Here is a 13,048-nt window from a genome sequence, read left to right on the forward strand (position 1 = left end):
TTTGGTTCTGAGCCCTTAATAAAGGATTTTTGTTTTGAATTATACTCTCCTATGTGTTTTACTTCAAAAAGGACAGTTGGTTTGTGAGGATTCAGGTACATTTCAAATATACAATGTGAAATGAACAAGGGACACCAACACCAAACAATCTCCTTGAGATTAAATAATAAAAGATATCAATGGTGTTGGGGTAACTTGACACACAAAACACACCCAAAAATATTCTGGAGGAAAAATAAAAATAACATTGAACAAAGATCAGCCTTGGAAAAAATCCAAACATTAAAGAAAAAAAAAGGCTTAAAATCCAAAAAAAAAAAAAAATATATATATATATAAAACTGTCAGATGTGACAACTAATAACAATATATTCAGGGAATCCCACTAAAAAAACACAAATAAAACTTTGTGAGAAGTGTGTGTGAATATGAGCAGCAAAACTACTTAATTCTTGTCACATTATAAAGAAGAAGAGATTGCGCTGTATTAAACCATTTTTAACATTGCAGCGTGACGAAAGTGCTGTATCCATTGCGAACGCTAAGTTTACCAGAACGAGCTGTCCCGTCTCGGAATTTCTTCTGAGCATGCGTGGCACTTTGTGCGTCGGAACAGGCCACACACGGTCGGAATTGAGGCGATTGAATTTTGTTGTCGGAAAATTTTATCTCCTGCTCTCCAACTTTGTGTGTCGGAAAATCCGATGGAAAATGTCCGATGGCGCCCACACACGGTCGGAATTTCCGACAACACGCTCTGATCGGACATTGGCCATCGGAAAATCCGACCGTGTGTACGGGGCCTAACAGAGGAGGATAAGCCCCCAGGGGGATTAAATAGAAAGGCGTTAGCCAGGCCTGAATATCTAATATTAGTGGAACTAGCACCATTCCTACTTTGATTTGACAACATATACCGTTTGATGTTAAGTTTCCGAGTATATTTGTGTATATCCATATACGTCTGAAACGTATTAAGTGGTTTCAGGGGTACAAATTTAAGACCTTTATCTAAAATGGAAGTCTCAGCCTGTGTAAGAGTGATTTCACTCAGGTTGAAAATTTCTTGTCCTTTCATTCTCTCTTCCTTTTGGCTTTTTGATCTCCTCCCCCCTCTAACTCCTCTCTTTGTTCTATAGGTCTTTGGGAGTTTTGATCTGACCTGGGTAAACCCCAAAGTTGGGGCTGATGATATTCCTCCCAATGCTGGTCTTAGGGGGGATACCGATCAGATTTATCCCCTCGCTTGGGGGGGTGGAGGTTGATACCATGGAGGCCTATCCGACCGTGTCCTCTTTTAGGTGTATGATACTCATTATATTGATACTCCCTATTTCTATAGTCATTGGTCTCATGATGATAATCTCCCTCTCTCAGGGGTTGAAATCTATTATAGGTAGGTACTGTATAATTAGAGTATTGATTATCCACGTAGTCTCCTCTCTGGGGGCCCTCCTGATTGTGGTAATAATCATCCACGTAAGCCCTTCTGGGGGGACCATTCTGATACTTGCCTCCATATTGTTGTGTTTGGTTATGGGATTTACGGTTCCTTGGTTTCCGATTGAAGGACTTAACAGGGGGACCTTTGGGAGGAGGTCCAGAGGACCTAGCTCCTGGTGGAGGAGGTTTATACTGTCTTTCCGGTGAATGGTAAGAAACTCGTCTAGAAGTAGTAGGATACTGGCTAGAAACAGGTGTATATATATATATATATATATATATATATATATATATATATATATATATATATATATATATATATATATATATATATATTGATAATTACCTGATCCTTGTGATTGGTTGGTAAGTATCCAGTTTGGAGGGGTCACTACCTCAGGATGAATATAAGAATCACCCTCATGGGCCACAAACTTACTTTGCCAATCAAACACAACTCCAGTTTTGTAGTCACCTACATCTCTGTTAAATTTCTTCTTTTTTTAATTTTTTTTGTTCAATTTCTTCCTTTTCAAGTAATTTTTTAAGGTTAATGGAACGTTCTTTACATTCCTCACTATTAACATGAGGAGAAAGTCTCTCTTTGATCATTTTAATCTCTACATCTAAATGTACCAATTTACCATTCTTCCTTTAGCTTAAAAACTCCAAGAATTTAACTTCTGCTTCATTGAAATATTTGAACCAGTCCTGTAACTCCTTTTTGGGGACTGACATCCGACCTCAAACTTCTAGGGACCATGGAGTTAGCAACATATTGCTCCAGGAAAGCTATGTCCCATTGGGTATGAATTTCAGACACCATGAGATTTTTTAATCTCATAAAAAGGCCTCCCAAATCCCCCTCTGGTTCGCCATTAGCCTCAAATACTCCATCTTTTTTGATAACCCGTGAAGACCGATATTCAAAAACATCCATGTATAAGAATGTATAAGAATATTATACTGTGATTAAAAATTAAATGAATGAAATACTCAAGCAGCAAGGATTTCCGCTGCGTTTGGAGTACTTCAGGAGGACGGAAGCTGGTTAGACCCTGCATAGGGCTAAATCTGCTTGGGCATTAGACCTTGCTCTTAAGGGGGTCCACCAGTTCCGGTAAAGGTCCCCACATATTGAGTAGTGTTTGGTCTTCTAATCTCAGGATTTCCTCACTTCTCCCCCTGTCTCATCCTTTTTTCTCTTCTCGGGTGAAGGTTGAAGGACTTTTGGGTTCTCATTACACTTTTGGAATCACACTGTATTTTGTTCCTGTCGTGGACTCAATCATCATTATTTTTCACTGTTGATAAAGAGTTTTTTCTCATATGGACTTTCATATACAGTTTTTTGCACGTTTTGTTCACTCAGAGTTTGTTGTTTTTATTGGTTTTGTATTTTGTGCACTTTTGCATTCTTTCATTTGTTATTCAGGGCGACTCATGTTATAAGCTCAACATATTTATATACTCAACACAAGAGCATGGATAATCTCTGGATCAGATGACTTCTGGAGACTTGGATAACCTCATGATAATTTAAATGTATATATTTGTATTAGGTTTGCACCAATACCGTACTCGTACTTGTGAAAATGTTCCGATATCCAAAACAGATGCCTTTACGGTGCGATTCGAGGCCATACAAAATTAATGGGCTCAAATCGCACTACAAGGAATAGAATGCGAAATCACATGCGGTTTCCCGCACCACTCTTGTGTGAACCCAGGCTTGTCATAGTGGTTTCAGCCTGGGTTCACACAGGAGCGATGCGGGAAACCACATGTGATTTCGCATTCGATTCCTTGCAGTGCGATTTGAGCCCATTTCTTTTGTATGGCCTCAAATCGCACCACAATGGTATCAGTACTCGGCAGCGGTGAGTACTTGACCGGCATTGGTGCAACCCTAATTTGTATTATGATCCCCAAGCTGAAACTACAGCTACACTTCTACAGCAACGACTTCTCAGAAGTGTCAGTTTACGTTCCAATTTTAAATAGTAAAGAACTAAAAGCTATGCATTTATGTTTAAAGTGTATCTAAACCCAAAGCCAAAAATGTAATATTTTGCAGATTACTAATCCTCAGTTTGGTGTCTGCACTTGTTTCCTTTTTTAAGCTTCTTTTGCTTTATTTTCAACTGGTAACACTTCCTCCCCCATTGTATTTATGGAGGGAGCCATGGTTGTCAGCCTATACTCAGACATCCCAACCTGCAAAAACTAATTTCAGGGAGGTTTCAAACTTATTTCAGGGAGGTGACGCTTTGCGGCGCTGCGCGCCGCCCCCCCAATAAGTTGCAGCCTTACCAGTGCCCATGAATTGCAGCCTCTTACCAGTGCCCATGAAATGCAGCCTGATCACACAGCTGCTGATTCCAAGGGTCTGGTTGCTGGAGCTGGGCTGCTGGTCCTGGGGAGCCATCCCAGTCAGAGAATTCCCCAGCAGGAGGGGGGTGCGCAGAGCCAGAGAGAAGACTGGGAGCCATGATCTGCAGGCTGTAGCAATTTAAATAGAAACTTTCCCCAGTCAAGCAGACTCTTTGTCCACTTTCGGGTGCACAGTGGTTTCCTATGCGACAAGTACAGTACATGACAGTCCCGGTCTGCCCGGCGGATTGATATAGAAGAGACCAGGACTGTCATGTACTTGTCACACCGGCATGGCTGAAGTTAGAAATCGCGGGGCCCTGTACAACCTACCTGACAGGGCCCCCCTAAAAAATATCAAAGAAATTATTTTCGCTAAAAATACACAAAAATCATCATTAGTGGACACAAACACAACATAACTTACAAACTTATGGGGGGAACAGGAGGGTACAGTACAGCCGGGCAGGATGGCACAGTACAGGGGGGGGGACAGGAGGGCACAGTACAGGGGGGGCAGGATGGGACAGTACAGCAGTTAGGAGGGTACAGTACAGGGGGCCACAGAAGAAGGGGGACAGGAAGGTACAGTACGGGGGGGGCAGGAGGGCACAGTATGGGTGGGGAGGAGGGCACAGTACAGTGGTTAGAAGGGCACAGTACAGTGGTTAGGAGGGTACAGTACAGGGGGAGGGTAAGTGGACACAGTACAGGGGGCAGGAGGATACAGGATAGGGTACAGTAAAGGGGCAGTAATGTATTGGTCTCCTCAAGAAGAGCTGTGCGGGGAAGCTTTCATTGCAGATTCTGGCAGGCTGCCACTGGGCCAAATCTACAAATGGAAGAACTACTCCCCCCTCTACTTTCCCCTCCAGAGTTTCTGGCTTTCTTCTGATACTTTGCAGGAGAGGAAGAACCCCAAGGCGGAGCATCTTATTACTGCTGCTGCTTGTGTGGGTGGGATGTGTACTGCACCAATCACATGGGATGAATAGGAGAGGAGGGTCAGCAGGGATTGGCGCAATACACATCCCACCCACACAAGCAGCAGCAGTAATAGGATGCTCCACTTCGGGGTTCTTCCTTAACCCTGAAAAAATGGGGGGGGGGATGGAGATGGGAACCATGGGATAAGGGAGGAGGAGGGGGGGTGGAGGGGGGTAGGAGGATGGGGGATGGGTAGAGAAGAACTGGAGTGAGACTGGGGGAATTCTGGTCTGTATAGGGATAAAAAAAGGAGGATTTGTGATAGAATGAGGGAAGGAGGGGAGGCATATAGATGGGGGTGGAGGGGACTGGAGAGTGATGGTCAGGGATGGGCATGGTGAATACTGTTGGCTGGTGAGGCATAGCCACAGTATAATAAAAGCAAATAGGCTGCCTGTCAGGGAGGGGCAGAGGGATGGGCAGAGGGTGAGATTCCATTAAAGTGGAGTGCCACCCAAAAATGGAACTTCCGCTTTTCGGAAGCAGCTGCAGGATTTGTAGCTGCTGACTTTAAAAAAAAAATACAAAAATTGGCGGAACTCCACTTCAACTAGTAAAGATTCAGTGTTGGGGGTGTGTAGGGTGGGAGATTCCAACCAGTTATCATGTTTGTGTATGAGGGGTGGCACACACCTGTGTGAAGGTGAAGTGTCTGCAGAGAAGAAGACTGGGAGGGGGAGGGGAGTGAGGGACTATTGTTTGTAAAGTGTCAGGAAAAGAATGTCTGGATGGCTGGAGAAGAGGCTGAAAATTAGCAAGGAGCAAGCAGCGAGGGTTAACATGTGGGAGAAGAGCAGTGTGACAGGCAGAGATGGATGGGTCTGTGTGAGGATGAAAGGAAAGCAGGACCAGATAGTGGCCCCATAGTGGCCTGGAGATAGTGGCCTTGAGATAGTGGCCTGGAGATAGTGGCCTTGCATAGGTGTGCGCAGCCTATTGCATTAGGGTGTGCACCCCAAGCTCAAATACAAATGAACTCCACCTGCTGTCACAGGGAGGAGGCTCTGATGGTGGGAGACAGTTGATTGGGAGCCTATTACCTTAAATCCTAAGTATAGGTGTAATATGTTCCTACAGTTGAACCTAGCCTTTAATATAATGGGGGCATTTACACTGGCCACCGGCACCCCAACCATCCACCTGGTGCCACCCCTGGATAATGCTAATGCACATGGGGTGATTAGGGTGTGCCCAGGCACACCTGGCACACCCTGTGCGCACGCCTATGTGGCCTTGAGATAGTGGCCTGGAGATACTGGCCTTGAGATAGTGGCCTTGAGATAGTGGCTGAGGGGATGCCAGGGAGGGAGAGAGAGACATTAGGATAGCAGGACACAAGATAGTTACATTACAGAACTCACCTGTACAAAAATAGCTGGCCAAAGTGAGGGAACTTTTACCAGAGTACTGCAGTTTTTCTTTTAATTGCAGATCACAGGCGCACACAGTCTTCTATCTGCCTCCACCCACTCCCCTCCTTCCCTTCCCTGCTGAATTGGCTGACCGACCTGAAAAAAAAAAGTACCCGTGCAACAGCCTAAGCAAAGTGAGGACAGCAGTATAGGCTGTCCCCCCCCCCCCGCCTCAGCTCACAGCCTTACATCCACCTGTCACTCAGCCACAGACAGAGCAGCTGTACTCCATTCGGCCATTCGGGCTGCTCTGTCTGTCTGTGGCTAAGTGACAGGCACAGCCGGGAGATCGCCCTGCACTCGCGGTTGTCCGGGAGCCCACAGCCAAATGCAGGAGACTGCCGCGGCTTGTGGGAGACTTGAGATGTCGGTATACTGCTCCCCAGATATGAACTACAAACATGTCCGTATCTCTTCATCTCCATTACACAGGAGGCAGGACAATTAGTGGTTTACATAAGATAGCTAGGAAGGAAGGTATTCTTCAATGCAGCTCACAGGAAGTGACAAGGACTCTGTATTTTTATCAAGATCAACAGGTATTTGCTGTATTTCCTAAAAATGTTCCTAGCTTACCGCTTGCCGATCATCCGCCACAGTTATACTGCAGCAGGTTGGCACGGCTGCGCAGATCACCTTAGCTGTACGTCGGCTCTTGCTATAGCAGGCGTGCGCGCCTGCAGCGTGTCCCCAGAGCCGATGTGTGTGCCTGGCGGGCGTGATGTCCGCCAGATACCCGAGATCGCTCCTGACAGAACGAGAATGGGGATGTGTGTGTAAACACACAAATCCCGGTTCTGTTAGGGGAGTAAAGACAGATTGTGTGTTCCTACTAAGTAGGAACAACGATCTGTCTCCTCCCCCAGTCAATCCCATCCCCCCACAGTTAGAAACACCCCGAGGGAACACAGCTAACCCCTTGATCGCCCCCTAGTGTTGACCCCTTCCCTGCCAGTGACATTTATACAGTAATCAATGGCTAATTTTAGCTCTGATCACTGTATAAATGTCAATGGTCCCAAAAAAGTGTCAAAAGTGTCCGATCTGTCAGCCGCAATGTCGCAGTCCCCATAGAAAAAAAGATCGCCGCCATTACTAGTATAAAAAAATAAATAATAAAAATTACGTAAATCTATCCCCTATTTTGTAGACAATATAACTTTTGTGCAAACCAATCAATATACGCTTATTGTGATTTTTTTTTTTTTTTGACCAAAAATATGTAGAATATATATTGGCCTGATAAACTGATGAAGAAATGTATTTTTTTTTAAATGTTGGGGATATTTATTATAGTAAAAAGTAAAAAATATTGTGTTTTTTTTTTTCAAAATTGTCGCTCTTTTTTTGTTTATAGCGTAAAAATTAAAAACCGCAGAGGTGATCAAATACCACCAAAGAAAGCTCTATTTGTGGGGAAAAAAGGACATAAAGCAACGCAGTGCCGTATCGCAAAAAATGGCCTGGTCAGGAAGGGGACAATTTCTTGAGGGGCTGAAGTGGTTAAAAAAGAAAACTAATGCAGCCACCATATCTAAGGGTTGTAACCTGGGTTTTGTTGCGGCTTCGCAGCCTGGTTCCCTACTGCAAGTCGCGCTGCATGATCCCACTGGTCCCTGCTGTCTTCTGGGACCTGTGTGTTTCCCAGAAGACAGCGGGGGGACGACAGAGGAGGCGCCGGACATGGCGTAGATATCTGCGGATACTGTGGCTATCTAGGATTAGACAGGTATCTGCTCCCCCCTGAAAGGTGCCAAACGTGACACCTGAGGGGGGGGGGGATTCCGAAAAGCAGAAGTTCCATCTTTGGGTGGAACTCTGCTTTAACTGTATATACTTTAAATTCGGTTTTACATTTTTTTTGTAGTATTTCCCTTAACTTCAGTCCTAGTGGTAGTGGCCACCAGGACAGCTAGGGGTTCCTAGGTGTGTGCTGCCTTTTGCATTAGGGTGTGAACCCCAAAGCTTAAACACACGCGAGGTTAAAATAATGTATGTAGTTCAGCTCACCACTCCTGGCAGGCAACTAATTTGGTCCCCCTGGCTTGGCGGTCAGCTTAGTAGGTTCTGCAATTCCTGGTCCTCGTGATCTTTTCCTCACTGGCTCACTCAGGCAGTAGGTCCTCACGGCAACAGGTCCCTCCAGCTTTGGTTTCCGGTGTGGCCAAACAACACTCAGTGATCCAGGTCTGTGGGCCCTGGTGTGGCACAGATACCCAGCATTGGGTAAGCACTGCTCCAGGTCACCACACACATGAAACATCCACAGCAGCTCAGCCTCTCAACCCCTGGTATCAGGTCCTCACCCACTGGCTCCAACGTTATGCTCCATTCACAATTTGCAATCGTGGGCAGATTCGCAGTGGCCATTAGAGTCTGCAGCTCCATGAATTTTCACAGCACTCCTGCCCCTCTGGACTACTACTACTTTTCCCTAATCCTCTGCCATACATCATACAGGAGAGGGATGGAGGTGGAGGGAGATGTGCTGTGCTCTGTTCTCTCCCCTGTGTTACACTGCTGCTCCCGGTAGAGAGATGGGAGGAGGGAGCAGACATACAGGCTGTCCTGTTTGTCCCCTGTGCAGAGGTAGCAGCAAGAGAGAGCGGGCAGCGGAGCTCAGCTTAACCTCCAGCAACAAAGCTGTGCGGGAGGAAACAAAACCCGCCCTGCCACTACCAAGAACAGCCACTTTGTACAGCAACAGCTCCAGCGGCACAGGGGGGGAGTGAGAAAGAAACGCATAGAAGGTGGCAGCCAGCACGGCTACGCTAATGCCTTTGGGGTGATTAGGGTGTGCCCAGGCGCCTCCAGCACACCCCCATGCACATGTCTATGTAGGGGTTGATCTTTTTAAAGGCAAATTCATTGTTCACTTTGCAAGGAAATTTACCCCAGAGCCTAGTGAATGTGGCAACGTTTCAATTCTGAAAGATTAACCAATCACGTGCCGGAAAAAACAAATTGTTTTGCTTGCACATGATTAAATGATGGAAGTCAGCAGAGCTTCACCTCATTTACTCAACTCTGGGGCAAATTTGCTTGCAGAGTGAGCAGCAGACGTGCAGAATTGATTTGTTAAAGTATAACTAAAGGAAAAACTTTTTTTTTAGTTTTAGAGTGGAAAGGGATTAGAACCCCTGTCAGTTTTTTATTGCTGTCTGTGTCTCCATTAAGGAGATTCACCCTCTCTATCGGTCCTGTTTACCATTATTATTGAAAATAAAAGTAAAAGAAAATACCAAAATTTGTGTTGTCCCCAGAAAAGTAATAGAGGGGAAATCTTCCAATGGGGACACTACTTATGGTGACCTGGGGGTCCCCAAGGAATTTCCTTTAATTTGCAGGGATTTCCTCTCACTTCCTGTTTGGCTATGGGACAGGAAGTGAAGGGAGATCTCCCCAACCGGGCACAGGTGGCGAAAAAAAAAATTTGACAGGGGCCTTACTCTATCCAACATAAAAAAAAAAGTTTTGCTTATAGTTCTACTTTAAGTCACTAGTTTTATTTTGTTGCATTCTTAACAAAATTTGTTTAGTTTATTTATCGAATCAATCCAAGTTCATTGTGAAGAATATCTGGTTCCATTTCTTTTGAAATTCGAAATGTGAATTTCAGAAGATGGCTATATTCTTTCTATTTTATTCTATTCTATTCACATTTCAGAAGATGCTTATATTCTATTTTATTCTATTCTATTTAATTTAATTCAATTTTTTTTCAATTTTTTTCTATTCTCTTCTATTTTCTATTCAATTCTTTTATTTTCTATTCTATTCTATTTTATTTCTATTCTATTCTTTTATTTTCTCTTCTATTCTATGTTACTCTATTCTATTCTTTTTGAAGTTTGAATTTTTATAAGACGGCTATATTCTAATACACAGTTTTTGAAGGGAATCAGCAATAGTCAGCAATATGTTTACATTTCAAAATTGTTTTTAAATTAGTTTCCAATTCCATCTGAATTTCAAATTAATTTGTTGTTTCGGACGAAATTTGGTTTCGTTATTTTGGATTTATTCAAATTCATTACTATTGTAATTCGGAAAATCCAGATACATCCGAATCCCCAAATAATGAAAATTTTATCTGAATTTTGATTAGAAACAAAACGAACACATGCACATGTCTAGTGTGAAGCCTATTTGCCTTTAGTACATCAACCCCTTAGAGAGAGTGAACCTCCATAATGGGGACACAGTCCAGAGCACATATACATGACAGGTATTCTATTCCTTTACCACTCCCTTCAAAACTACAAATTACATTTTTGTATTAGGTTGCTTTAAAAATGGAAAACAAGTTTACTGCCATATTTGTAACAAATGTAAATCCAATATAAAATATCTCTGGAATGGTACAAACATCCAAACTCAAGTACCAATTTCAAAACAACTCTTTTAAGTTTCTGAATCATCAGGTTGAACTTTTGTGGCTTTTTATTGCAGAACCAGAGCAGCAAAACCAACTTCCACAATATGAAGATAACCAGGAGACCTACCAAGATCACAATTCAGATACTACTATGGTAAAGATGGACGAGGATGACTGTGAGATGACCTCAGATCCAATGGAGACCAACCTAGATACACCCGGAGCGACTTATGTAAAGAAAAAACAGAGGCCCTCTTCCAAGCTGCATGGGTCACGCCATGCTATGTACACGGAAAAAGACCAAGAGAAAAAACGCAAGAATCCAGAAACCAAGAAGCACACCTTAGATAATACCATGCTTGAAGAGGAGCGCCCATTAAAAAAATTAAAAGTCAGCAGCTGACTTTTAATTAGACACTTACCTGTCCCAGGGTCCAGCGATGCGGGGGATGGAAGCCCCGCTCGTCTCCCCCTCCGTTCGGGGGCGCCGGCATTGCAACTGTGGGCGCCGGGCTGTGGCTTCACAGCCGGGCACCCACTGCGCATGCGCGAGCGGCGCCACGTGCCATGATTGGCTGCTCAGTCACCTGGGACCTGTAATGGGTCCCAGATGATTGACAAGAGGGAGGGAGCAGAGCTGAGACCTTCCTGTGCCGAGGGGGAAGTGATGTCACCAGCCCAGGCACTGAAAGAGGCAGACTACGAGGGACCCCCTAGCAACAGGCATTTAGAGGTGAGTAAAAACAAAAATTTCCAAATGGTTTTTTTTATTTTTATTTTTTTTAGGAATTTTCATGCATTTTTTTTTTTTTTTGGGGGTGGAACACCACTTTAACCGGTTCAGTACAGGGCATTTTCACCCCCTTCCTTCCCAGACCAATTTTTAGTTTTCAGTGCTGTCGCACTTTAAACGACAATTGCGCGGTCGTGCGATGTTGTACCCAAACAAAATCGATGGCCTTTTTCCCCCACAAAGAGAGCTTTCTTTTGGTGGTATTTGATCACCTCTGCGGTTTTTATTTTTTGCGCTATAAACAAAAGAAGAGCGCCAATTTTGAAAAAAACACAATATTTTTTACTTTTTGCTATAATAAATATCCCAATTTTTTTTTAAAAAACTAATTTTTTCCTCAGTTTAGGCCGATATGCATTCTTCTACATATTTTTGGTTAAAAAAAATTGCAATAAGCGTATATTGATTTGTTTGCGCAAAAGTTATAGCGTCTACAAAATACGGGATAGATTTCTGGCATTTTTTAAAAAATTTTATTTTTTTTTACTAGTAATAGCGGCGATCACAAATTTTTTTCGTGACTGCGACATTATGGTAGACACATCGGACACATTTTTGGGACCATTCACATTTATACAGCAATCAATGCTATAAAATTGCATTGATTACTGTATAAATGTGACAGGCAGGGAAGGGGTTAACCACTAGGGGGACACGAGGGGTTAAATGTTTCCTAGGGGAATGATTTTAACTGTAGGGGGTGGGAACTCACGAGGGGAGGAGACCGATCAGTGTTCCTCTATACAGGGAACACAGATTGGTCTCCTCTCACCTGACAGGACGTGGATCTGTGTGCGCCCCCTAGACGGCCGGGAAGCCCAGGACGTCATATGACGGCCACCCAGGATGGGAGATCCCATCTGTGGCCGTCATATTACTATACGCGGGTAATGAAGTGGTTAAGCTCCGGCATTTGATTTGTGTGTGTGAGTGCGCTACTCTTTTACCATACACCACTCCTATTTGTACATCACTTTCCTATTAATGATTATTAATAATTAATACAATTTTTTTTATATAAAACCCCCTTTTTCCCCTTAAACATAATATTTGTGTTCCACTTACAAAACGTAACAATCTCTATGTCAAAATTACTAACATGCTAAATAAATTATCATATACCTATTTTTCATTAATTATTAATAATCATTAATAGGAAAGTGATGTACAAATAGGAGTGGTGTATGGTAAAAGAGTAGCGCACTCACACACAAATCATAGCTTTTACCCATTTCACTGAATGTTTTTTTTGAATGCAGCAACTCTAACAGGGTTTAAAAGGATAAATAAGATAAAGGTTTTTTGCGCCGGTGACACATATACATTGAAACTCCGGCATTTATCCCGTAATTCCTCTGATGTTGCAATGGTTTAGTTTGGGTATACCTGTAAGTTTTGCAGCTGACCTTTGTTCTGGATGATTATCCTTACTGCTAGTCCTTATTGGATATTACATTTTGGAGATCATCACCACTAAAATCAAACCTAAACAAGAAGACATTGTAAAAGAGTAAGACTGGAGTACTGATGAAGAACGCTCTTCTGCAATGGAACAGAAGAGAAAGAAAATTCCATTGCAAATTCAGATTCCTGATGTTTCACTTGCCCTCCATTGAAGCTAATGAAGCACAGATCACACTCCATCAGCTTCTTCCCTGGCTA

General features: G+C 43.3%; 1 protein-coding gene across 3 annotated transcripts in view; it reads left to right on the plus strand.

Moving 5' to 3' along the window:
* LOC141148563 (uncharacterized) overlaps window positions 1-12,542 on the plus strand; it is a 76,806-nt gene extending 64,264 nt beyond the window's left edge. For all 3 annotated transcript variants that reach the window (XM_073636120.1, XM_073636121.1, XM_073636122.1), the window contains one exon: window positions 10,668-12,542. In XM_073636120.1, the coding sequence (XP_073492221.1) occupies window positions 10,668-10,996 (329 nt within the window). In that variant the 3' untranslated portion in view covers window positions 10,997-12,542. The remainder of the gene's footprint in view (window positions 1-10,667) is intronic.
* Window positions 12,543-13,048: the final 506 nt, after the last annotated feature.

This window comes from Aquarana catesbeiana, linkage group LG06 (assembly GCF_042186555.1).
Source record: "Aquarana catesbeiana isolate 2022-GZ linkage group LG06, ASM4218655v1, whole genome shotgun sequence".
In the NCBI taxonomy this organism is placed as follows: domain Eukaryota; kingdom Metazoa; phylum Chordata; class Amphibia; order Anura; family Ranidae; genus Aquarana; species Aquarana catesbeiana.